General features: G+C 34.3%; 1 protein-coding gene and 1 long non-coding RNA gene across 6 annotated transcripts in view; one reads left to right on the forward strand and one right to left on the reverse strand.

Moving 5' to 3' along the window:
• The window catches only part of myh7ba (myosin, heavy chain 7B, cardiac muscle, beta a), a 36,723-nt gene extending 32,191 nt beyond the window's left edge, over positions 1 to 4,532 (reverse strand). The window contains exons 1-5 of one of the 4 annotated variants that reach the window (XM_073915468.1): positions 3,726 to 4,532; positions 3,290 to 3,443; positions 2,924 to 3,027; positions 1,290 to 1,433; positions 98 to 254 (exon numbers count right to left, since the gene is read on the reverse strand). In XM_073915468.1, coding sequence (XP_073771569.1) covers positions 98 to 254; positions 1,290 to 1,433; positions 2,924 to 3,027; positions 3,290 to 3,389 — 505 coding nt within the window. In that variant the 5' untranslated portion in view covers positions 3,390 to 3,443; positions 3,726 to 4,532. Of the gene's footprint in view, positions 1 to 97; positions 255 to 1,289; positions 1,434 to 2,923; positions 3,028 to 3,289; positions 3,444 to 3,725 lie in introns of those variants that run through there. The other 3 variants (NM_001324479.1, XM_021479543.3, XM_021479544.3) reach the window with 3 other exon arrangements.
• On the forward strand, positions 116 to 19,763 carry LOC141376610 (uncharacterized). 2 transcript variants are annotated; one of them, XR_012387168.1, is made up of 3 exons: positions 116 to 286; positions 5,202 to 5,396; positions 16,431 to 19,763. It is a non-coding gene; the product is annotated as an uncharacterized lncRNA (long non-coding RNA). The 2 variants fall into 2 exon arrangements; XR_012387169.1 differs by lacking the exon at positions 116 to 286 and adding an exon at positions 3,782 to 3,860.
• The last annotated feature ends 7,618 nt before the right edge of the window (positions 19,764 to 27,381 follow it).

Below are 27,381 nucleotides of genomic sequence, written 5' to 3' on the forward strand. Positions count from 1 at the left end.
AAAAATCTTGGCTGAAGTTTGTAAATAGAAATGATCCTTTTTCTAACTTATTATTAATAACAGGGAAGATACAAGCAATCCTTTTATTAACACTTACTGCGTAACATGTCATTGTAGGCATTGTCAGCAATGGAGTAGATGTGAGGTGGAGCCTCCGAGCGGCGTTTGCCTTTGTAGGCAGCCACTACAGGGGCAGTGTAGACGGGGAGCCATTTATATGGGTTCACGGTCACACAGAAGAGCCCAGAGTACGTCTGCCATGAGGAGATGACAAGATTAACACCAAGTACTGTATCAAGTCACAATAAATGTCTTGGTTTTGTATGGATAAAGAGATGAAGGGTTAATAATAAGTCCTAGAGTATTTACATATTTCTTGCAGTGATATTAATATATTTCAAATCTTAAAATGAAAGATTTGTGTACAGGGTCATTGTGTTGTTTTATTTTTACTTTTACTTTGGGCGATGAACGATGGCGCAAATACCAGTAAATTGATGACCACAAATCTTAGTACTGTAAATCATGTTGTGTAATGTCCTTAAATACCCCTCTCATAAATTATCTGTCTGAAAGGAAAACTCTAACAAATGCATATGTATGTCAGCTGCAGGAATAACTGCTCCCATGCCTTTTCATCGCCAGTTTTTCACTGCACGTCTTTAGTCAATTCTGAACATATAAAAAAATAAATAATAATAAATAAATAAAAAATAAATAAAATAAAATAAATAAAAATAAATATACAAGTACACAAATCTTCACATCAATAATGGTTATTTTAAGAGTTGTTAGTAAAACTAGTGCTTAATATTATATTTATGACACAGACTCCCAAAATAGAATTTAAAAATAAAAGAAACCTTTTTTTCTGAAATCAAATTGAAGACCCAATGTCATAAAAACTGTTCTGGAATATGAACATTTTGCATGAATTTGTACAATTTGGAGTTTATTAAAGAATGATTGTCCACCCTTGAACTTAACCTTAAGCACACCATACAAAATTCAGTTTACATGCTCTTCAGGAACCCTTTACCTCCCTGATATGAATTAATGAAATACTTTGATAGTGGCACTTATAAAGGACATGCCTCTGGGGAATTCACTTGTATTTGTCCCTTGGCAAAGGCAAGTGTTAAATTCATTGCTGTGACCGTAAAGTTCTATGAATAGTGCTGCCCCTCTATGTTTAATACTCCGGTCAGGTTATTTGTAGCATCAAAGATTAGTGAGAAAGGGCAGATCATTTTTTTTATATTTGAGCTGTGTGATGTGATGGTACCAACATAAATCATCCAACTGCTGTATCGCCTCCGCAGATTGAAGAGCACCGACGCTTCGTTCAGGTGTGTGAGCATGGCCATGTCCTCTATCAGGTCAAACTTTGGCGGGTTCATCTGTTGAATGTCATCTTCCTTGACAGTTAAGCACTACAGGATTGAGAGGCAATAAGTACAATTAGCGGATAAGTAAAAGGTCAGAACAAAGTTGAATAGCATGAAACCGAAAAAAAAAACTACTTAAAGCAGTGGTTCTCAAACTGTGGTACGTGTACCACTAGTGGTACGCAGGCTTCCTTCTTGGGGTACGCGGAGGAATAAAATATGTCATGTACATGCTACACACATTTCAAAATTTATCAAAAATTATGTATATAATATGTCATATATGGCATATAGCCTATATTTCTGATGTAATCTGCCACGTTTTTTAACTGTGCAGAGTTGCAGCTGCTTTACTGGGCCTACTGCGCTACTGTATTTCAATACAGCTTATTTTGGTGGTACTGGGAGAGACAATTTTTTTTCTGAGGTGGTACTTGATGAAAAACGTTTGAGAACCACTGACTTAAAGAGATTTAGAGAGAGAGATTTAGAAAGAAACTTCACCCAAAAATTAGCAGTATGTCATCATTCACTCACCCTCCACAGCATGTTTAAAACCTGTAAGAGTTTGTTTTTTCTTATGAACTCAAATGAATATGGTGTGAAAAACACAAGGAACCAACTGTTTTGGTCACCATTGACTGAAAGTACTTTTTCCCTATGGAAGTCAATGTGGATGGTTAATCAGCTTTTTGAAAATGGAATACACATTGCATGGCTTTCTGAAGTATTTAAAAATTGCTGTATTTATAAATTACTTGATTTGAACAGGATGACTGTACCTCTTTTCAACATAGTAGCACTAACTTCACTTCACGTCTTTTGTATCCCTCCGCCGTCTTTTTTTACATTCTTTAAATAGCCTAATGTCGCCATCCGCCGGCTCTAAGAAGTTATTACACACGCCTATCCCAAATGACAAGTACTCACAGAATTCACGTTGGTAAATATAAAATCTTTGAAAAAATGTCTAGAAGTAAGGAGAAAGTGAATTTAAAGCTGAAAAACAAATGAAATGACGAAAAACTTAAAATAGAGGACAACTGACGTAGCATAAATATGGGAACTAATTAACTAGGTTAACGTTAGTCGCTTTATAATTGCATCAAAAGTAGTTTAACGTCATAGCCATTATTGTTGTAGATTTAAAGGCAATGTCGTTAGCTATCTAAGTAAAGAGCTTACTTGATGTTCGTCTTTTATATGTATAGATAATCTTACTTTACGAATAATTTACACTTAAAATAATATTCATGTTGGCTAAGTTAAATGACTATGTATTCGTTAAACGTTAGCGGAATAGTGTCGCATACAGCTAGCATGTGTTATTCATAAAATAAATCTGCATCATTACAATTTAAGTATATTGGTTTTAGTTACATTTGAGATCTCATCACTGAGCAAGAAGGAGTAACTTATCATAATAATAGGAAGAAAATGTTATTTACTGTACCCACATCTTTTAATCTTGTAATTTAATAAATCGTACTTATTTGACCGTTTTTAGCTACATGATAAATAGTCTTAAGCCTTACCTTTCCATCCTTCGTTTCAACTTCGACTCTGTCACCATCAATCTGCTTGATTTCCACCTCAATATACGCGTCCTTGTCATCTGGTATCCAAGCGCGTTTCTTTCCTGCGCACAAGGGAGGCTGTCAGAGAGCGATATCCAAAGGCTGACAAAGTTTCTCATTGGTTGGTTTGTTTGTAATAAATCCAGTAATTCAATTCCAATTTTATTTCAGTGTTTACGTTAACAAGTTATAACACAGAATTACGAACTGCCTTTAAAAGCCGGCGCGTAAAGAAATGACAATTAGCTATTTTGAAGAGAAACTAAAGTGCTTGTATCCGCTGTAAAACATTTGTTGAAGACGCTTGAAATGTTTCTCAAGTACCATCAAACGCCACAGTTTGCGCAGCCAGCAGCTCCAGGTCGGATTTGCGCAGAAACGGAGCAGCTTCTCCAAACTCCTTCATATCCAACATTCGCGACATGATGATAAATCCACCGCTGCTTTACGCACTGAAGACTGAAAACTTGCCTGACGCCTTAAAAGTATAGACAAATTGTTTTGTTTAAAACTTTTAAACTTAAAATTAAAAATACTTTTATGTTGACAAAATTAACAAGTCAGACAAGTAAACAAACACAACGAGTTAACTTAAATTTAATGTAGGCCTATATTCCAGTAGGTCTATACATTTATATAACAAAACTAATTACATTATTAGATTTTTAACCTAAATAGTTTTAATGGCATTTATGATTCCTGTTATTAAAAAATAAATGATCAATTTAGTGTTAAGTGTCTAGTTAATTTGGTAGCTGACCTTAACAGGGACTGAATGGCTGGAGTGGCTAACCTCCTTTTATCATCTCCTCCAAGGTCATGGTCAGAAATTATCGTGTGTCGCCTCCTCCAATGCCTATTGGTGCTCACCATGTGCCCAAACTGACACAAAAGGGCAAGCCATATTTTCATCTTTACCCAAACCCAAGCTTAGTTATTTTTATAGCAGCATTATATTGAAAAGGATGCATGAATATGATTCGAAACTGCTTGCCATTTTCAACTTTATTAAACTTGCATGGGGATATTGGAAATTATACTGGGAATTTTCTAAGTTAAATATGTCAACTTTTCCATAAAAAAGGAAATTATAATATGGTGCAGTGCAAAATACAGATGAAACTTAAATACAAGTATATTTTTATTTAATTTATTTTAGTTATTCACACTTCAGAACAGGGTAATTATTAGCTTAAAACCATATAACTAAAGTCAATTTTAGTTTTTGATCAGAAGATTTGTTAAAATGAAAATAAATTCCATAATAAATAAACCCATTAAACCTGTTTTACTTTAGCTATTGCTAAGAAAATGCATCTCATTTTCAGCTTTTCTTTAAAACTAATTGAAAACAGCAATAAGACCATTTTTTCATGTTTATGGCTTTTATTTTCATTCTCATTTTCAAGTAACCTACAGTAACTAAAACAAAATCCAAAAAATGTTTTCTTTTTCTTTTAGTATTCATCATAGTTTACTTGATAGTTTTCAGGGAAATACTTTTTTTATTTTTATTTAGTTAACTAAAAAAAACTAAAAAGAAATTAAAAACAACAATAACAGGAATGCAGCAATATAAAACATACATATTAATTATGCTATTAGTCAAATTTGCATCAAATGTATTAATATTATCATGAATATTAATATTTTTAAAGATGTGTTGTTACTGTTGTTGTATTAACTTCATGTTTTTTTTTGCTTTTACAAGTTTCATTCTCACTTTAAAAAGTTTTTTGTAACATGAAATAAATTAATCATGTAAAGTTTTTTTTTCTTACTTTAGCATACTGTAAAAATTTTATGATCTATTAGTCCTGACAACATATGTTTTACTAAACTAATTCAAGCATGTTCTAACTTAACTTTATAAGTTATGCAAGGTTTTTAAATTCAGTTTAACATCATATAAATTCAATGGACTCATATAAGGTTAATTTGATTCAGCTTAAAAATTTAAGGCAACCAGGATTTTTAGTGTAGTTATGAGGGAAATCACACTTTAAAATTTATGTCTTTGATTTTTAAAAAAAAATTTTATTCAGTTTGCATCAAACTTCAAAACTGGGGAACCAAAAAGTTGCATTTGTATTGCATATTAGAATAAATGTAATGTGCATTAACACTTTAATGTTTTTAAGGCAATAATAATTATTAATCAACATATTTCTTAAATCTTAATTATTATTATCATTTATTTTTGTTTAATAACATGTTTTTTGTTTGTTTTTCTCAGAGTTTTATTTTGTCTTCAACATCGACAGTCATCTGAGCAGCGGCGGTGGTCTCTGAAACTCCCCCATGGTCCCGGCCTGGATAAAGGTTACAGATCCACTCAGCGGCAACAAGCAACACCCTTTCCACCGGCTCTTTAACATCTCCTCAATAACTCGTCAACTATTCTCTCCTCAACATACAGGACAAGTATTAGGTGAACATAATGGCCATGTGTTCGCTCTTCTCTCTTACTCTAATTGCTTGTTTGCGGAATCCTTTGTTGTAAACGCCAGCACAGGCAGTCATTGTGCGTGTGTGTGCGTGTGTGTGCACGTGTGTGTGTGTGTGTGTGTGTGTGTGTGTGTGTGTGTGTGTGTGTGTGTGTGTGTGTGTGTGTGTGTGTGTGTGTGGCCGCAGTAAATGCAACCCTAGACCAAATTGCTAAAGGGTCCCTTGTGCTCGACATGATATGGGACGCTAAAAATACATGCCAATATAAGCCATGATGCACTGGCCCTAATGATAATAGCAGTATAATTGATATGGATGTTGTTTCCTGCATAGATACTTTCCTTCATGGATACCGGTGCAGTTTTCTGATTGAGTGAGTGAGTGAGTGACAATTCAAATTGATAATTTGTCTTTACGTGATATGACAGTTATAATTATTTTATATAATTCTATAAGTTATTATTTATATTTACATTGAGTCACTTAGCAGATGTTATAGTTAACCTAAACTAAAGCTGATAACATCATTTCTGAAACATAATGATAACAGGAGAAAAAATAAAAAAGCTATGGAAATATTTATTTTATATTTTTTATTCTTTTATATTTATTTTGGTTTATACTAAAATGTAAACTTAATAAAATGAAACACTAAAAACAAAAAAGTAAAACAATAAAATTAACTTCTCTTGCTATTTATGTTTTCTTGAAAAAATGTATTTAAAAGTATGCATGCACTACTTATGCAAGTATTTATTTAAATTAAAAGTTAAGACAATAAAAATATTTTTATATATAAAATATAAATAGGCAGCACGGTGGCGAAGTGGATAGCACAATCACCTCACAGCAAGAAGGTTGCTGGTTCGAGCCATGGCTTGGTCAGTTGGCATTTCTGTGTGGAGTTTGCATGTTCTCCCCGTGTTGGCATGGGTATCCTCCAGGTGCTCCGGTTTCCCCCACAAGTCTAAAAACATGTGGTATATGTGAATTGAATAAGCTAAATATTCCATAGTGTATGTGTGTGAATGAATGTGTATGAATGTTTCCCAGTGATGGGTTGCAGCTGGAAGGGCATCCGCTGTGTAAAACATATGATGGATAAGTAGGTGGTTCATTCCACTGTGGCGACCCCAGATTAATAAAGGCACTAAGCCCAAAGATGTTTAACAGAGCAAGGAAATTTTCACAGTCTTTCCGATAATATTTTTTCTTCTGGAAAAAAGTCTTATTTGTTTTATTTTGGCTAGAATAAAAGCAGTTTTTTTTATTTTTTTGAAAATCTTTTTTAGGTCCAAATTATTTTAAGCTATAAATGTTTTTTGGTTGTCTAGAAAACAAACTATCGCTATACAATAACTGGCCTAATTACCCTAACCTGCTAGTTGACCTAATTAACCTAGTAAAGCCTTTAAATGTCACTTTAAGCTAAATACTAGTGTCTTGAAAAAATCTAGTCAAATATTATTTACTGTCATCATGGCAAAGAAAAAACAAATCAGTTATTAGAATTGACTTATAAAAAGTTTATTTGTTTAGAAATGTGTTTAAAAAAATCTTCTCTCCGTTAAACAGAAATTGAGGAAAAAATATACAGGCTAATAATTCAGGGGTCATTTAGTTGAACTAAAACAAAGGTAAAAATACCATCATTAGTAAATACTATATAGCTATAACTAAACTAAAGCTAATATAAATGACAATAACAAAATTTCTACTACAAAAAATTACAAAACAAAACTAATGGAACTATTTATTAACAATATACAAAAATGACTCAAAACTGATTATTTTCAAAATGTCAAAAAAATGTATATAGATAATTAAAAATGTAAAAATATAATTATACTTTTATTTATAATTATTTGCAGTTATATATGAATTGTTTGTACACATATTATGTTCATGTAGAAATATTTATATACATTTATAAATATATGTATTTGTGCATTTGATTGCAAATAAACCTCATTTTAAAACAAATATCTTACAGTTAACTAAAACTAAATCCACAAAAATAAAGTTAACAAAAATAGTTAATGTTTTGTTTTTCTATCAAAAACATTACCTCAAAAAAGAAAAAAACATATTCATCTTATTTTACTTGATAGTTTTTAGTTGAATTATTTTTTTAAATACTTTGCTAATGGGTCCCTTGTGCTTGACATGATAAGGGACACTAAAATGTTTTTATTTCTGAAAAACACAATTTACTGTGATTAAATGAATCAGGCAGTTTGTTTAATCATTATGTGACTCCTAAACATGTTCTTACAGTACTGACAACATGTGCTTTCAGATCTACTCATATATAATAATTAATTCACACATCCAGCCCACTTCGCTCCCAACACACAATTTTGATATTCAAAATGGCAGGTGTGGCGCAGAACTTTCCAGACAAAGTGTTAAAATAACAGGCCTAAATTGAGCTTATTATGCAGGCAGTAATTGAGCGCCTCTTTTTACATAGCGGCCCCAGCGGATCTGACCTTGAGCTCAGTGTCCTTGTATGTGGAAAAGGGGTAAAGAGCAAAAGGGGAGGAGGAGGCTCATAGTGTCCTGATATAGACAAGAATACGCCATCCGCGCCTCATGCCAAAGACTGGCATTCCTGGCAGACCAACAGCAACAGACCAGGCCTATTGTTTGAGAACGAAGTCAGTGGGTAGATTTTACCGGCCGCTGTGAAACCTGTTGCTGCTGTAAATCAAGTGGTATTGTGGTGGAATAAGTACCAATTATTGTTGTCGATATAGCTGCTGCTATCTGTTGGCGAACCGTGAAGTGTTACGTTGACGACTGAAGGTTTGTTGCGCTTGGGTCAGATAAAGTGAGCCAGTTGAGAGCTATTCTGGGACGCTTCATGAGTGTGGCAGCTGGGTTATGTACAGCCTCACTTGCTAGTCGTGTTAAAAAAAAAACGTTAACAGACTGATAAAACGTGAGGGATAATTAAATTTGATGATGATTTTATATTTATTTATTTTATTTTTTATTATGCACTGGTTAAAAGTTCGTAATGCAATGATTTGTTAATATGTTTGGAAAAAATCTTCTTTGTTTGTCTACACTGGAAAAATGATGTTATGAAAAAACCTTTACAACGTATTTTTCTGTGATACTTAAAAAAAAAAGAAAAGGTTTTGACTTAATTTTTTTTAAGTTTTTCGATTGGTACTTGATGTTTTAAGTCAGTTTAACTGATATAAATTGAAATGACTTGTAAAGTTAATTTGATTCAACTTCCTAGCAGACACATGATGTCAATATGATGTCAGATTGACGATGTACCCCAACGTCTTCGAATATTTCAATTTGTTTGGAAATGAAAACGTCAGACGTCAGAACCCAACGTCAATGTCCAACGTCGGACATACGTTGCATTTTGGTTATTTTCCAACACAACCTAAAAACAACCAAATATCAACGTCTAATGATGTTACAGCTTGAGGTTGTGTTTACCAATTTGACGTCTATCAGACCTTGGATTTTGGTTGCCATACCTGATGTATAAATGTCAGTATTTGACATCAATATGGCGTTGGTTTAAGATGCCGGCCTGATGTTTGATTTTCCTCACTTTCCAACACAACCTAAAATTAACCAAATATCAACATCATTTTACGTCTTCATTGGACAATATTAACCTCTCATGACGTTGTGTAGTTGGGTCTGCTGGGTTCATTTAAGACAGCAACTACTTTTTACAGCATAAGATGCATGTGTTTGATCAAATATACAGTAGAAACTATATGAATATACTTTACATGTATTTTATTTCTATTATTCAAATAAGGATTTTCAGCATCATCAATCAAGTGTCAATTGATTCTTCAGAAGTTATTCTCATAGTTGTAGTGCTCAATGATACATTAATGGCACTCAATCATTAATAAAGGCTCTTATTATTAACATTGCTGAAATGGATAAATTTTTTAATTTACATCAGCAGACTTTGATTTGATTATTTTAGAACTAATTGTAAAATTGTCGATTTTAAAATTATATTTTGGTTATTTATTTTTAAAATAGCAGTGGTGAATTATAACAAACAAAAAAAAAACAGTTATAACAATATATGTGGGTGCCACAGTGGCTCAGTGGGTCAGTGAATCAACCATCAGTTCCTCAGATGCTCCGGTTTCGCCCACAAGTTCAAAGACATGCGCAATAGGTAAATTGGGTTAGCTAAATTGTCCGTATGTGTGTATGTCTTGGTCCTCCAGGTTGGTGGTTGGGCTAAACCATCTCGTAAAAATTAGATGTTATGAAAAAATCAACATGATGCGGGTAAATATCAACTTCGATATAAATGGCCCTGGGAGTAAGAAGAACATATTTCCCATTTTCATTAGTTTAAAATTAAAACTAAAAGCAATAAAACTAAAATATTTTTGATATCAATTTTGTTACAATAAAATAAATATTTACTAAGAAAAATCTTTTAAAACTTACAATTTTTAATTAAATAATATTTTCTAATTATTTTTTTAAGACCAGAATAACGGTGAAACAGCCACAGAAAATCAAGCTGGAAACCATTTTAAATGAGCCAGACTTTGGACCATGTGTATGTTTATCAGTTGTTGCGAAACAGTAGAGTTAAGTCAGATCATCCCGATTGAAACAGGGATTCCTGGAATCAAAGTTGCAATTGCAGTTGGGTCACAGTTGTTTTAGATCATCGTGCACCAAATGCCAGCAGGCTTAGACACCGAAGCAGAGAGAGTCTGAAATTTACACACACACCCACACATACACACTAACTCTTTAGGGAGACAGTCTGCAACGCATACATGCCTAATTTGTCATGTAAGACCTGATAATTTATATAAACGCCCAGCCCTGCAAGTGGTAATAGGAAAAATAGTAAAGTATCTTAGTGTTTCAATAAAATAGCCCCATCGACGGCCTTTACAGGAGAATCCAGTTCAACACCTTGGATGTCTGATAATCGCTGTGATCGTCTGCAAAAGCTTTCAGCAACTGCACTGTCTCTGTCATAGGCCATCAATCCGTCCGTGGAGAGACGGAAAAGCATATTGAGGAGACACCAGTTAATACCGCAGCTCTTTGATAATCTCATTCAATACTCTGAGCAGGGCCAACACAAACAGACAACACAAGTATAAGTCAATTAGTCTGTTAGCAAGTGTTGAATTGAGAGACTGTCCTGCTGCCCCTGCGGCTTCACACAAAAGACTGTCTTTCACTGGTTAAGTCGTGGCCTTTGGCCCCAGTTTGAGATACCGGCGTCTTTAGCTGGGTTTTCTATTTATGCTGGTTTATCTCAGCGCCACGTGGCTTTATCTAAACCAATGCAGACAAGCCGTCGCACTTTGGGATCTCACCGCAATCCCTGCTTGATTCCAGTAATGCATTAATCGTCCCCAGATTTCACTTCTTTATACTGATGTGGTGACGCTCTTCGTGTGGAAGAATTATCTTCTGTGCCTGTTGGTGATGTTTGTATTGTGCATGGTTGAGGTCATGGAGGTCTTTTAGAGAGGGATAATGGTCAATTGTTTTAGTAGTCAAGGATGACTTCTTTTGTTAATGTCTCATTAGAATTTTTGTCTGATGAAAATATGACCCAAAAGTAAAAATACAGCTACATTCAATGCAGACCATTTCACTTTATACTTTAAAACAATATACTGTTTAAATTATGTTACTGTGCTAAAACTAGTGTTATTCCACTAATATGTATATATACAGTTGAAGTCAAAATTATTATCCCTTCCGGTGAATGTTTTTTTTTTTTCAATTATTTCATAAATGGTGTTTAACAGAGCAATTAATCTTTCACAGTATTTCCTAAATTAATTTTTTTCTTCTGGAAAAAGTCATATTTGATTTATTTTGGCTAGAATAAAAGCAGGTTTTAATTTTTTAAGAACCATTTTAAAGTCAATACTATTAGCCCTCTCAATATATATATTTTTTGATTGTCTACCGAACAAACCATCACTGTACAATGATTTGCCTAATTACCCTGACTTAGTTAACCTAATTAACATAGTTAAGCCTTTAAATTGCACTTTAAGTTGAATACTAGTAGGCTATCTTGAAAAATATCTAGAAAATATTATGTACTGTCATCATGGCAAATAATTTTAAAAATCAGTCATTAGAAATGAGTTATTTAAACTATTTTGTTCAGAAATGATTGGCACGGTGGCTCAGTGGCTAGCAGTGTCGCCTCGCAGCAAGAAGGTCTCTGGATCGATTCCTGGCTTGACTAGTTGTCATTTCTTTGTGCATTTTCTTGCATGTGACTAAGCTGAAGGAAAAAGGATGAAAGAAAGTGTTGAATTTTTTGTACATGTATTAGGAGTTTAATAATATATTCACAGTTTTCATAAAAAAAGATTTGTCATTTTACTACTTTTAAAAACATTTTCTGGTATGATTCAATTTGTTTGCGAACATTAAATGGATAGTTCATCCAAAAATAAAAATGCCATTTGCATAGCACTTTTCACAATGAATATATTTTCAGAGCATAATAATTAGTTCTAATAAATGATTATAAAATGTTGTAAATATAAAAATCTAAATATAAAATGTTCAAAATATAAAGGCTGAAAACTAAAACTAATCATCAGAAATGAATACTAACACAATCAAGAAATTCAATTCTTCATCAGATTATTAATCAATTTGGTTATTATTATTATTATTCATTCATTCATTTTCCTTCGGCTTAGTCCCTTTATTAATAATGGGTCGCCACAGCGGAATGAACCACCAACTTATCCAGCATATGTTTTACACAGTGGATGCTCCTCTAGCTGCTGCCCAGTACTGCCCAGCCATTTTAGCTTACTAATTTCACCTATATCGCATGTATTTGGACTGTGGGGGAAACTGGAGCACCCAGACGAAACCCAGGTGCTTTGGTTTCCCTCACAGTCCAAAGACATGCAGTATAGGTGAAATTAGTAAGCTAAAATGGCTGTGTGAATGTGAGTGTGTATGGGTGTTTCCCAATACTGGGTTGCAGCTAGAAGGGCATCCACTATGAAAAACATATGCTGAATAAGTTGGCGGTTCATTCCGCTGTGGCGACTATGATGAATAAAGGGACTAAGCCAAAGGAAAATGAACAGGGGTGCCAGCTACCAGCATTCTTCAAAATATCTTCTTTTGTGTTCAGCAGAAGAAAGAAACTCAAACCTGATTTGAACAAGTGGAGGTTTGAGTAAGTGATGACATGATTTTCATTTTTGGGTGAACTACGTCTTTAATGGTTAGGGATTTTTGTTTATTAGATAAAGAACTTGAATAATGACGTTTGATTTTACGGAGATTTTTGTAAATTTTAGTGAGTGTCTCCTAAATCATGATAAAAATGTATAATGGTCATTGTGTTTTGTTTAGATTTTTTTTAACTAAACAACTCAAACAAATAAAGGCCCCATCATGTTCATAAAGTGAAAACCACTCTATACTTCATTGTCTTGTTAAGAAATTTTAGCCCTATTCACTTGCCTGACCAGTTGTTGCTCTGATAACTTGCTAATATGAAGATCAGTGTGACGTCTGTAAGAACATACCTCAGGCTACCTGAAGACAGCAGATGAGTGATCTGCAAACGAATGTTCATTGTCCACCTCGAGGTGTTTAGTATCCGAGCGCTGTGATTCTGATGCCAGGGGCCACAGTTGATCTTGAAGATGGTGTGGAATTCATGGGGGTTTGCCCACCGTTTACTCTGCCTGCAAGGCGTCCCGGGGGAGCCTGGCACCTGTCCCGCATGGAGCAACTGCTTAAACGCAGACACAGATGGCTCCCAGCATGCCTTTCTCAAAGACTAAACAGCAGCATCTCAACTGTGGAGACCTGAGAACGTGTTCAGGGCAAGCGAATTCGCAGTACTGTTTACTTAAAGTTTTGTGAGTTTCTTTTTTTTGATGAACACAAAAGAAGATATTTTAGAGATTACTCAGAAATCACTGACAACATTAATTATAGAAGTCAATGGTTTCACAATGTCTTTTAAAACATCTTCCTTTGTGTTCAGCACAAGAAAGAAAGTCTGCAAACCCGAGGGAGACTTCACACTTGAAACAATAGCAAACTCTATATTCAAATGTTTTAAGCATTAAAATTCAAATGTAAATGCATTACATTGATTAAAAGTGCCAGTTATGATATTATACTTTTTTTATATATATTAATATAAACAATATAGCGTTTGTACAATTTTTAAAAATAAATTCTGCTCTTCTGGTCTCTCTAAAAAATATGTTGTGGTGATTTTAAGCATCAAATTAGAAAAATTGTAGTACAGAATGGCTGATAAAAATTTAGCTTTGCCCTCACAGAATTTTTTTTAAAATAATAATTTAGATTCATAATAACTTTTTAACAAAAAAATGAACTCTTCTGCCAGGGCATGATCTTTTTAAACCGTTTATAAAATTTGTTTTACAGTGTGCTGCATCATCATTTTACAATTGGATACAAGGAAAAAAAATTTACATTTTAAAGTTTTTACACCAAAAACCTGAATGTTTAAGCAACATATTAAGCCCCTGTCAGATCTGCATTAATACAAAAAATTATAATACATTATTATTATTACATTATCTATACAAGAGTGAACAATATTTTTCAAAATTATTAACAATAATTATCTGTTAATAAATACATAAATATATCATAAAAGATGTTTGCAGCACTTTATAACCCTAGAAATCAAGTGGTGCAGTTGCTTTAGACATTCTTTATACATTCATTCATTTTCCTTTGGCTTAGTTCCTTATTTATCAGGGGTCGCCACAGCAGAATGAACCGCCAACTATTCCAGCCTATGTTTTATGTAGCGGATGCCCTTTTAGGCACAACTCAGTACTGAAAAACACCCATACACTCACGCGTTCAGATACATACTCATACAGTGGACAGTGGGGTAAACTGGAGCACCTGGAGGAAACCCCCGCGAACACGGGCAGAACATGCAAACTCCACACAGAAATGCCACCTGATTCAGCCGGGACTCACCAGCGACCTTGCTGTGAGGTGACAGTGCGAACTACTGAGCCAACGTGCTACCTTGCTTTAGACATCTTGGCAGAAAAATATGGCAAAAGTACTTTGACACATGTAAAAGCAGCCCTCAGGGGGTTGGTTTCAGTCTACAGCGAGAGAAAAGGCATTGCTTACACTTGTGACATTGTGGGGTGTTGGTGTGAACCCCAAAGCATGTTGAGAAGAGCTGTTTCTTGGCAGAGTCTCAGGCACTCGAGAAGTCTTAAGAGACCCTTAGTGAAATAGCTGTTCATTTTGCACTTAATGTTAATGAACTGACAGTTTAGACCATGCTTGAGATGCTGTACACTTATAGTGATGCCCAGCTGTAATTACAAGCCATTGTTAGAAAATATAGTTTTGATGAAGTGCAATACTGTTATGTCACTTGTGCTTTTTAGTGCTGATTCTGCTCTCAAGTTCAGGGCATTGATTTTTCAGTCTCAGAAGATGGCTTTAAAAAACAACCAAATATTAGTTTAAATTAATCAGAGATTATATTTAACAAAAAAAAAAAAAAAAACATTTTGATAATGTTTAAATAAATGTCTCTGTCACAGCTAAAACATTGCATTTTCATCACCTAAATAAAAAAAGGTTTGACATTATTATTATTATTATTATTATTATTATTATTATTATTATTATTAATAATAATAATAATAATAATAATAGTAATAATAATAATAATAATAATAATAATAATAATTACAAAGTCAATGTTTTATTATTTTCTACAAAGTTGTTATCTGTTATCTGTTTGACTAAAAATGCTTTGACATTATTTTAGGATAACAATGCTCTCTCTATCCATTCAAAATTAGATTATTAATTTATTATTATAAGTTATAAAACTAAATTGTGAAAATTGGATGATAATGGAAACATATTAATGAATGCCAAAACAGGTTTATCAGTTTAATCTGAAATAATGCGCTCCTTTAAAACTTATTTGAGTCCTGTTTTGTAGTAGTGAAGTGAGGTGCGTTTGGCGCTATCTACAGGACTAATCCAGCCAATACAATCCGATTTAATTACTTCACAGTCGATGACAGTGTAAATGCAGGTGTTGCTGTAAAAATGTGTTGTTAAGTGTGCTAAAATGTGATTTTGTTTACTCTAAAACTAAATTTGGCTAAACACAAAGCTGCCACGTCGACTTGGCACGCATGCTGAGGTACGTTATTTTGTTATTTCCGGAGGGACATGTAATAGTGTCTTTATGAGTAAATAACAATACTAAATCTGTGTTTGAATATGAAAAGATGCTTATAGAAAGCCGCACTACTAAGCTAAACTACATCAGTCAGTTTTCTGTGATGTAATTACTTTTAATTAAAGCCAATTAACTGGAATAACAAACAAGACTTTTATCATTTTGCCTGTATTTTGTTGTAATCGGCCACTAGATGGCCTCATATGCTACTTTAATGGGACAGAAAGTAAAACATTGTTCAGACTGAAAGTTAACGTTACCTTTCATATAACAAGGGTTAATACACCAGGTTTTTTATTTATTCTGTATTAATTTGTCATTGTGTTATATATATTTCTATGACATTAATCCTGCTAAGTTATGACGTCAAGGCAAAACAAAAGTAAGTTTAAGTTACTCTTTATTGTGTTTGTTTGTGTGTTAGAGATCGGCTCTGCATTCCCATAATGTTTGGAGGTGCATTTCTCTACCTCATATGGAATTTGTTCTTGAACATTCCCCTCCTCACATCCAGGCATGATGGCTAAGTGTGTTTATACATAACCATTTGGCTTCCAAATCTAATAAACCTCTATATTTAGAGCTTTACTGCTTTCTGTTTTCATTCCATTCTCCCACTAATTCAAAATGTCTCAATCTCATGTTGCGTTCAGATGAACCACGATCTAAGCTAAACCTGCTAACAAAATTAGCTCTGACCACAACACTGCTTTGTTCAATATTTTTTGCCATTATCACGTGAATATCTGTTTTTCTTTTCAGGCATTCTTTCAGTGGATGTCATCTGGACAGGAAAGGGTTATCTGACAGGAAGTGGAAGTCCTCCTGCCGCCCCATCCTGTGGCTGAAGGCCTGTGAGCCAGGAACCCCAGCACCCCCCACCTCTCTCTCTCCTCTCCTGTTCCTCCGCAGGGCACGGCTGCCCGCTTGTGTTTTGGTAATCTTCATCCACCCTGACCTGCTGGCCTGCTCCTGGCGCCAGCAGTCTCAGAGCCCCCAGCACCCCTGATTCCCCTGGCTAATTCAGTCCAGCTGTTGCAAGGTGCCTCTGCCACCCCCACCCGTCACTGCACTTGCCATATCCCTCACAAACGCTAATGTGCTGCCTTTGCGGAAAACACAGAGCGCTTTTCATGCTCTTGTGAGAGGCAGGTATAAGAGGGACCTCGCAGCAGTTATTTGGTGGGTAAAAGAAGTTTGTTCAAGCAGGCTGAGGGGTTTCAGTGCTGCTTTGGCCCAAATTTAGATTAACGTACCACGACAAATCAGCGTGTGCTTTTTACTTGCATTCCATGAGGCTTTCTCTGCCAGTAAAACACACTTAAAAATAGGTTTAAATAGTGTGTACATAGTCTTATGTTTCTTAAAAACATAAAAGTTCAAGTCTAGATAAAACAAATGTTTATTGTTTAATTTACTATGTTTAGGATTATTTATAAATATATTTATCTAAGACATTCTCTGGCTTTGAAAATCTGGCTTTCCCTGGCTATTTCTTTTTTTTTTTTTTTGGATTTTATTAGGCTTTTAATATTAATGTTAAAAAGCATCATTTGTCTTGAATTTTAGTGAAAACTTTAGGTATACCTAAAAACAAAACTACTATTTATAAATCAGATGTTTTAAAGTATGTCATTTAATTTTTTTATGTTTTGAACATTCCATCTAATTGGTTGTGTTTATTTTTTATTATTATTATTTTTTGTATCATTAAATCCAGGACAAAACTGTGCATATTTTATGCAACACAGGCTCAGTCTGAAAACATAGCCCAATATACATTTCTGGAGATCGTGAATTATGTAGCCAGAAGTACGTATGGCTGCATTTTATCTTTAAAACAAACACTACAGGGTGGTATGACGCCGTTCCTTTTTTTGCTTATCAGCTGACTGCTTACCTCCGTATACACGGCTTTCCCGCTGTTACCAGTTTGTCCTGTAGCTCAACATGTATATTGGTGGCCTTGGGAGGCAGAGCAAAGTTGACTTTGACAACAGGGTTCGAGTCAGGTGAAGAATGGTTCTAAAAAATCAGGTAAAACAAAAACACAAGCTAAAAAAATAAAATAAACGAATAAATAACAGGGTGAGAAAGTGGTAAAATCTGAAAACATGGTAAAAATCAGTCAAGGGCTTTTCTTTTTTCTGGATTGCTTTTAAAAACACTGTGGTTGAGTTTTGGTAAGTGGTAAGGTGGAGGGAACGGTCGGTTGGTCAGTCAGTTAGTAAGTCAGTCAGTCGACAGCGGCCTCTGGTGGATTTACGTGAGAACAGCAGGCGCGAATGACACTCGGGAGACAAATTTAAGATCTGAAAAAGTGTACACAGCGGCCTCTGTTGGATTTGTGAAAACAAAAACTGCAAAAAACAAAGCTCCTGGGAAGTGTTTTGCTCTATCCAGAAATGTATATAGAGGTACGTAATCAGAATGAGCCTGGGTTGGTTTTAGGGTATTCCATTAAACAATTCTTGGCCAAAAATGGCACATAAAGATACTAATTTCCTTGCAAAATTAAGCATCCTTAAAATAAGAAAAGTGTTTATTTTAGATAAAATATATTTCTTTTTATATTATATTATGATTCATTTTATCTGCATTCAAAAAATTACATTTGTTCTTTGTTCAAACTAATTTAAATTGAGCTGATTAACACAATTTTATAAAAAGTTTTTTTTTTTGTGGGGGGGAACATAAAAATTTAAGCGTTCTCCCTAAAAAACCTCAAGAATTGTGTTGTTTCATATGTAATAAGTTAGCCTAATTTATTCATGTTGTCCCAACACTTATCAATTGTATGGGACACAGCATTTTTTACAGTGTGTCTATTTTTGTTTGCATTTATTTATGCATTTTCCTTCCTGGAAATTATTAGATTTATGTTTTTTATGTCAAACCTGCACATGTATTCCATCTATTTCTATTAGATTTTTCTCTTTAATATAAGTAATTTATGTGGTTTGCATGTTGATCTCATACCTACAAATATAAGGACTTCACGAAAACACAGAAATTCCCCCAAATTAGTTTCATTTCCAGCAGAAACGTCTCAACAGCCGCTCTCACATTAGCTTGACTGCGAACAGACCCTCAGTTGACAGCCTTGTCCATATTGAAATCACATGCAGACCATGAGCTCTCTGAATGAGCAGATGATAGAGAGGCCTCTGTTTCCTCCACCGTGGAGGAATGCACTTCTCTATCTCTTCTGCTTCTCTGTGAATGCACTTGCTTCGTTTGGCGCCTGTTTATATGACAGACATATAATTGTGTGCTTTGTTTAGATGTTTGTTTCAAAAAAACAACCCATGTTTTAGTGGCTTTTGCCACCTTGCTTGTTTTTGCCAAACTCTCGTAAATGGGAATAGCCCATAGAGACATGCAGCTTTTGATGTACATACCACACCCAGAGAGAGAGAGAAAGGAAAAAGAGGGAGAGTAGGTGAATTCATGTGTAATGTTGGCTGAAATGGAGGTCAGGTTGCTTTGGGATTTCCTCCCTCGGCCCTCTGATGTTCTCCTCATCCCTCGATTCTGCCCTTCCGCTCTTTGGGATTAACAACACTGTTGTCATTGTGCTCATAAAAAATGCAACTCATCAGGATCAGAATCAGTAAATTCTGTAAACATACATAGTAGTGGCTGTTTCAATTTGTAGTTACAGTGTAAAAAAGGCTAGCTTCCACACAATTCCTTCATGTTGTCCACAAATCGTTTAAGTTAACTTGATCAATTTCACCAAATTTAATTTGAGCATAAAACAATAATGCTGTCCCCAAAATAAAATTATGAATTGTGTCATTTCAACTTATTTTAAATAAATAGTTAAAAAAGTCATTGTTCTAATGTAGTCCACCATAATGGTATGATTAACGTCAGTCTGTTTATTTAAAAGCAAGTATGTCTTCCACTATAGATATGCATGCATGTTTATAAATAAAAAATTAGGTCAAGAAGAAAAAATGTCTTCATGTTACTTTATCTTATTTTAAGTTAATCATTGTCCAACTAGATTTTAAGTTAAACTTAAGAATAACTTAAAAATGTATTAGCCATTTTGACTGATGTAAGTTGAGTTTGACTAGAAGGCAGCAAGAATTTGAGCAGATAATTTTGCCAAACAAAGCAACAACACAAAGGCTTTATTGATGAGTCATAATACTTAAAATAGTAGTAATATGGCGTTAAAAACATAAAAAATATGGTTTGTTTTGACACATTACATGCTGCCAGAACTTGCAATAAAGAACAAACTCATATAAAGCTTAAACCCTAATGATTTTCTCTTAGAAACAAATCAAACACATACCAAAACATTTCACCATGTGCCTAGTTCTACTTTATTAACTCCATACACATCTGTTCAAATCCAGAGATGTTTAATAAGCATCTCTTAGAAAATGGACAAGGCAACAAAGATACTAAATGTGTGAGATGCCAGAACAGTGCTGTGGTTGCCAGTAGTTTAATTAATCATTGCCATTATGTTAGTAACAAATGTTAAATCTTTTTAAATATGAATCTGTTCATGTTGTCCTATCGCAGATCAATTAAGTTGACTCAGCGTTTTTTTTTTTTCTTCAATTTTAAGTTGATTGAACATAAAACAATTAAGTTGCCCCCCTAAAACCTTCAATAATTGTATTGGATTCTATACAATCAAACAAAAATCATACACAAACCAAAAATAAGTCAGGTAAAGATAGTAAAACTTTAACAAAGCAAACTACGAAACAAAAAAAGAATGTTATAAACAGCATAATATTTATTTAAAATGTAATGTTTTGAAAATATATATAGAGTCAAGATTTGACTTTATATTTACTTTTTTTGTGAAGCTTTCAACCGTGTATTTATGTGATTATTATTCAGCTCCTGCTACCCAAGAAAATGCATGTGAAATTGACTTGCAAACATCATAATTGTAACCAAAATCTTTACACACATTCCATAACATCTCAGCCGGCATGTTTATTACCCTACAGGACAAACTGTCACAAGAATTTCAAAATAATATGATAAGTTAAACAGTATTTCTCACTTCTCAAACTGACCTGCAGCATCATGTTAGGGTTGAAATAACGGATTCCTTTGAACTATTTGCCATCTTTTCAGAATTTTGCAAGTTCAATGATCAAGAAAGAACAATTTTACAAGGTTTTAAAAATGTTTTTACAGCAAAACATGAGAATTGAAGCAAATAATGTCATAACTTTTGAGAACAGCGATCACGAAATCAGTGGTTTTAGGCCACAAAAATGTTCCTGCAAAATCATGGACTCTCAAAACCCTCAGACTCTCTTTAACAAAGTACATGCACCAACATAATTGAATTAAAACAAATGAAGGACTATTTAGACAATTGGCATTGCACAAAAGTTCACGTAGGTGTCAGCCAGCTTCATTTAATGCATCTTTCTAGGCAAACATGTGTGTTTGTTTTGTAAAGGGCCATTTAGAGGCTCATTCAAGCTTTCTGCTGAAGACTCCAACCACTTAACAAACTGACCATGTCACAGAAAGACAATGAAAAGGCCCTTCCTGCTTCGTAAAAGTGAGAAGGCCTTTCACAGCTGATGGCCGACAGGTGATTGCACAAGGACGATGTCACTGTTTGAACTGTAGACAGGTGTTTGCGCCATTTGCCCACTTCAGACTTATCACTGGGGTGTTAAAAGTGAGGGGCTGGTGGAGGAGGGCAGGCTGGTGCACACTGGTATGTGAGCAAAAGCCGTTGTCCTGCAGTTCTTTGATCTGAGGTGTGAATGTCCGGCGTGGTGGGCAAGTGTCACTCATTTAGCGTTCAAGTGAGAGACAGAAGCTTTGGATGGAGTTGTGCATTAAAACAGTGGCGTGAAAGACCTGGCGGTTTATGTAGCGTGTAGCTTAAATACACAACTTCTTTTATGTGTGTTATTAGTGAACATGAAAGGAAAAGAGGAAGAACTGTTTATATGTGCATGTTACTTGTACTAATGATGTTGATGTCGATGTCGCTTTTTTGTGTGTGTGTGGGGGGGGGTGTGAATTTTGTTTAATAACTATGAAATGGCACAAGGAGAATGTACTGAACTACTGAAGCGTATTTAATACTTTATAGAAAAGGCTTTTTTGGTGATGGCAGCTTAAAGACTTCCTTTCATATAAAGAATATTGTTATATTTCATATAAATAAATTGCTCAGGTGTGAGTTTTTTACAGACTTCAACAAATTGTAAAAATGTTGATGGTTCTTTGGATCTTGTCTATCAAATCTGATCTTGATTTTGTATTTTATATCGGGTTCAAGTCAGGTGATTGGCTGGGCCATTCTACAGTTTGATTTTCTTTCTTTGAAAGCATTTGAGAGTTTCCTTTGGTGTGTTTTGGATCATTGTCTTGCTGAAATGTCCACTCTGGTTTCTTCCTCATCATCTTGATAATGTAGATGTTGGACTGATGCAGATAATAATCATTTATTAATAGTCATAATAATTAATTACACAATATACAAGTCAACGGTACCTTTAGATTTTCTGAGAAAAATGGTGACGTGTTCAGTATCTATTTTCCCTGCTCTATATTTATTTATTTATTTATTTATTTGACATTTAGTAAAAACATCTAAATATATCTAACCAGGATATTTTTCTATTTTTTATTATATTTTTTTATATTTTATATACAATACTGTGCAAAAGCCACTAGAATTTTTGCCAAAAAAAGTATTTTATTTTTCTGTAGCATGTCAGTTGAAAATATCAATTTACATTTGCAAACATTATTTTAGTCATTAATTGTAATTATACAGTAAGATTATTGTCTACACAAGGAGTCTGACAACAACCAGTGCTCCCCACACTCACAGAGAACTGATCTGACCATCATCCAGTCTGTCAAAAAGCCTACCTGCAAACCTGCAGTGCCGTTCAAAGTTTTAGGCACTTATGTAAAAATACTATAAGATGAGGATGCTTTCTAAAAAAATAATGCATTAATACCTTTTATTTATCAATTGACTTATATTAACCAAATCAACTCAACATTTAGTGTGACCACACTTTGCTTTTAAAACACTTTGTACACTAGCCCCAGTTATTCAGGTAGTTTTGCAGGTAGTTTTTTTAAAGCATCTTAGAGATGTTGCCAAATTTTTTTTCTCTCAGTGGATGTTTATACATTTGTGTGTGTGTGTGTGTGTGTGTGTGTGTGTGTGTGTGTGTGTGTGTGTGTGTGTGTGTGTGTGTGTGTGTGTGTGTGTGTGTGTGTGTGTGTGTGTGTGCGTGCATGCGTGTGTGTGTGTGTGTGCGTGCAATGTTTCCCAAAAAAGATTCAAATACTCCTCTTATAGACATTATAAATCTCCTCCATTTTCTAGATTTCATGGTCACCACAGAACCTCTGCATCACAAATCGATGTCAGAGAGAGAGAGAGAAGTAAAACATCTTTTGCTCTGATGATATTTAATAACACGGATGACTTTCCTTTTGAGAAATTTAACATTTTAGCTTGTATATGTTCATGGCTCATTAGAGTTTTTTATATTTCCAGCCAACATTCCTACAACCCAAAGCTCAGTTGGGTGGCAAATCTTTCGGCATTCTTTGCGTGAAGCCTTTTTACTTTTGGGAAGGGAAAACAACAAGCTGCAGTTTAATGACTTCAGCATGTGAGAGCTGTGAAACTGACAGAGGAGAGCAGGATGGCAAAAATATCTGCTTTGTTTAACATGCATTCATTGATGTTAGTAGGAGCCAGCATGAAGGGGAGCAAATGTGGAGTGTGGTGACTAGCAGATTTACTCTAATGAGACTTTTAAACCCATAAAAAGAGGGATTTCCAGAGTCAGATCTTACAGTTGTTGTTTAAAAAGCATATTCTGTATGCCAAGGCTGCATTTATTTTATCACAAATTTTGTGAAATACTATTGGAAAAAATCTGATATTGTGATATTTAATTTTTCTGCAATACATTTGCGAAGTGAATACAGTTTCACAAGATAGTTTAGTTTAACATTATTCAAGTACAGAGATTAAATAATCACAATGTTAAAAAAATGCTTTTCATACTTTGCTTTGTCCTGTTTCTAGTCCAAATATCCAAAAATTAACAGTTTTTCCTCAAAACAAGCTAAATTATTTGCCAATGGGGTACGTGAAATAATCTTGCTTTTGCTTTCAAGTGTAGATATTTGGTCTAGAAACAAGACAAATTGTGTATAAATAATTAAATGCAATTAATCTTTATTACATATCCAAACAACATCATTGTTTGTGCTCAAATGTTCTAAACACTCTTGAAATGCTCAGTCACAGGCCTTTAAAACACATGCAAATTATAAACCTTCACTCTTTTATGGTTAAACTTAGCAGTGATTCTACAAATCACGTGTTCTCTGACTCCTGGTCAACTATAATTCAGACTCAACATTGCAAATCTTTGTGATGTGACTATTGCAAGATCATAGCTGAAATTATATCTTGTGCAGCCCTAATTTCTTTGCCAAATGTTACAGTTTAAGTTTTCTGAATTTCGAATGTATTCTAAACATTACACAAAACATTTATTATTATTATAAGTTATATTTAAAATTTTTTGGGCTGCTTCATATTTTTGTGGCAATTCAATGCAGCAAAATTCAAATACCAGTGCATTTACTTTTAGTCTTTGACATTTTACATTGTTCAAGAGTAAAAGTAAAGACATTTTAATGTTAAAAAAAAGAAAAATTGTATTCAAAATATATGCTGGTAATTGAATTTTTGGTCACGCTATTTTATTTTAGGTACAATTCATTAATTCATTTTCTTGTCGGCTTAGTCCCTTTATTAATCCGGGGTCGCCACAGCGGAATGAACTGCCAACTTATCCAGCAAGTTTTTACGCAGCGGATGCCCTTCCAGCCGCAACACATCCCTGGGAAACATCCAAACATACACACACACACTCATACACTACGGACACTTTAGCCAATTCACCCAATTCACCTCCACCGCATGTCTTTGGACTGTGGGGGAAATCGAAGTACCGGGAGGAAACCCACGCGAACGCAGGGAGATCATGCAAACTCCACACAGAAACGCCAACTGAGCCGAGGATCGAACCAGCGACCTTCTTGCTGTGAGGCGAACGTGCTACCCACTGCGCCACTGCGTCGCCTGTACAATTCTCACCACTAAAAAAACATGGATGTAGAATAAGATCATACTTTAAAAGTGTAAACAGCCATCATCCTAATAATAGACATGCAGGTAATAAGCCACCAGGTAATAGTAAGAACTGGTACTTCAACTAAATACTACACATTCTGTTCAAAATGTATAATTTTCCACAAAACTATGATAAAGAAAAGCAAAGATTTCATCTATAATGTTACTAAGAATCACTATAGCTGAGTTCCAGAACAGAAAAAGCAGAGATGCCCTAACTAGGAAGCTACAAAAAAGCTATCTGAAATTAAACATTTTATTTTAAATGGTGTAAAGTGATCAGATTTAGTTTAAAATGTACATACAACATATAGAGGATATTGCAGAGACGTCGGTGAGTGAATGAAGGCAAAGGCAGATTCTGCTTGACTAGTGTATTCAGCATTGAAATTCACTGTGGGTTTTGTTTTTGTCTTTGAACATTTTTTATTTAGAACTTATATACCCCACACAACATAAAATTCACAATATAAAATCACATTCAGGAAAATAATGTTACAACAAATTATAATAATAACAAAACAACAATTCTAACATAAATATAAAAAATACAACAGGCAGCCAAATGACAACCCTTTAATTTTCCCTTTAGATGCTCTCCAAATACCTTAAAAAGCTACCCTATTTCTGATTGAAATTATGGTTGGAGTCCTGAAGTCTTGCCAACATATGTTCATATGATGCAGTAGATGTCTTCAGCTCAATCCAATCCTGAAAAGAGTTAGTATCTAAGTTCTTCCAATTTCACAGCACCAGTCTCACAGTCATAATACATCCTGCAACGACTAGCCCAGCCTATGCTTTAGATATCCCCTTCTGTAAAGTGGACGTATCACTAAGAAGGCAAAGGTTGAATAAAGGTTGTCCCAGCCATTTCTCAAGGTTTTGAATAATTCTTGTAAAGAATGTTCCACATTAAATATAAAAAGGTGTCCACAGAATAACCACACTTCCAACAGTGGTTATTTTTCATTAATCCTGCACAGAGGTGGGTAGAGTATCCAAAATCTAATTTACATCTAAAACCTAAGCCTCGAATTTTTTACTCAAGTAAAAGTAACAATCTTAAAAGAAACTCGAGTAAGATCAAAAAAGTTCTGATGAAAAAAATACTCAAGTAAATAGTTGCTAGTTACTTTTAATTATATACAGTTGAAGTCAAAATTATTTGCCCTCCTGTGAATTTATTTATTTTATTTTTTTTAAATTTTCCAAATGATAACAGTGCATGTAATTTTTAACAGTATTTCCTATAATATTTTTTCTTCTGGTGAAACTCTCACTTGTTTTATATCAGTAAATAAAACCAGTTTTTAATGTTCTAACCAATTAACCGGGTTAAGCCTTCAAATTGGACTTTAAGCTGAATACTAGTATCTTGAAAAATATTTAGTCAAATATTATGTTCTATCATCATGGCAAAGATAAAAGAAATCAGTTATTAGAAATGAGTTATTAAAACTAAAGAAATGTGTTGAGAAAATCTTTTTGTAAACAGAAATTAGGGAAAAGTGCAGGGGGCTAACAATTCTGACTTCATACACTCTCAGAAATAAAGGTACGTGATCTGTCACTGGGGTGGTACCTTTTCAAAAGGTACGAATTTGTACCTAAATGTCTATTTTGTTACCTTAAGGGTACATATTAGTACCTAAAAAGTACATAAGTGTTTCTCTCAACATTCTTAGGTACTAATTTATACTTTTGAAGTACCAATATGAACCCTTCAAGTACAAATGTGTACCTTTTGGAAAGGTACCACCCCAGTGACAGCTTGCAAACCTTAATTTCTGAGAATGTACATATTTAGTATATTTATCTTTGGCCCAATGCTATCAATGATATTTGTTTTTTGGCTCTTCATACAAAAAAATTTGGCCACCCCTGTTCTAAAGGAACAAACCGAAGAACTGGATTAATGATGCTGAAAATCCTGATATAAGGGACGTTTTAAGCTACATTCTACACGAAAACTGGATATTAGATATGTAAAACTGTTAAAAATATATTTAAATGAGTTTTTACGGTATTTCTGATTAAATAAATGCAACATTGGTTAGCAGAATAGCCTTCTTTTAAAAATAAATCTTACTGATCCTTTGACCGCTAGTTTATGAGAATATAAATACATGTGAGGTTGTGAGTTTTGGAGGAGTTTCATCTCATTTCCTGCTCGGGATCTCTGACATTAATGAGCGAATCCCCCTCCTCTTGTAATATGTTAGTTTAGAGATTGCGGGTTGTCAGATTCCTCCAAACAACAGGATGAGAAGATCAGAACGATGCCTCATAGAGGATTAGAGACTGCCTGTAGATCAGGGTTGACTGCAAGGTTGCAAAGTGCTGCTGGTCATTATGGGTCTCTGCAACAAAAGACCACCCCTGGATGCATGTATTTGTGTTGGGGGAAGGTGCCGGGGGCTTGCATGATGTTATATGACAGCTGGAGAGAGACTGTGTTAAATTGTTTAGTTAGTTCAGTAAACTGAGAGCCACCCCACGTGATTCTGGTGTATAAACAGC

Source organism: Danio rerio, chromosome 11 (genome assembly GCF_049306965.1).
Source record: "Danio rerio strain Tuebingen ecotype United States chromosome 11, GRCz12tu, whole genome shotgun sequence".
Lineage (NCBI taxonomy): Eukaryota > Metazoa > Chordata > Actinopteri > Cypriniformes > Danionidae > Danio > Danio rerio.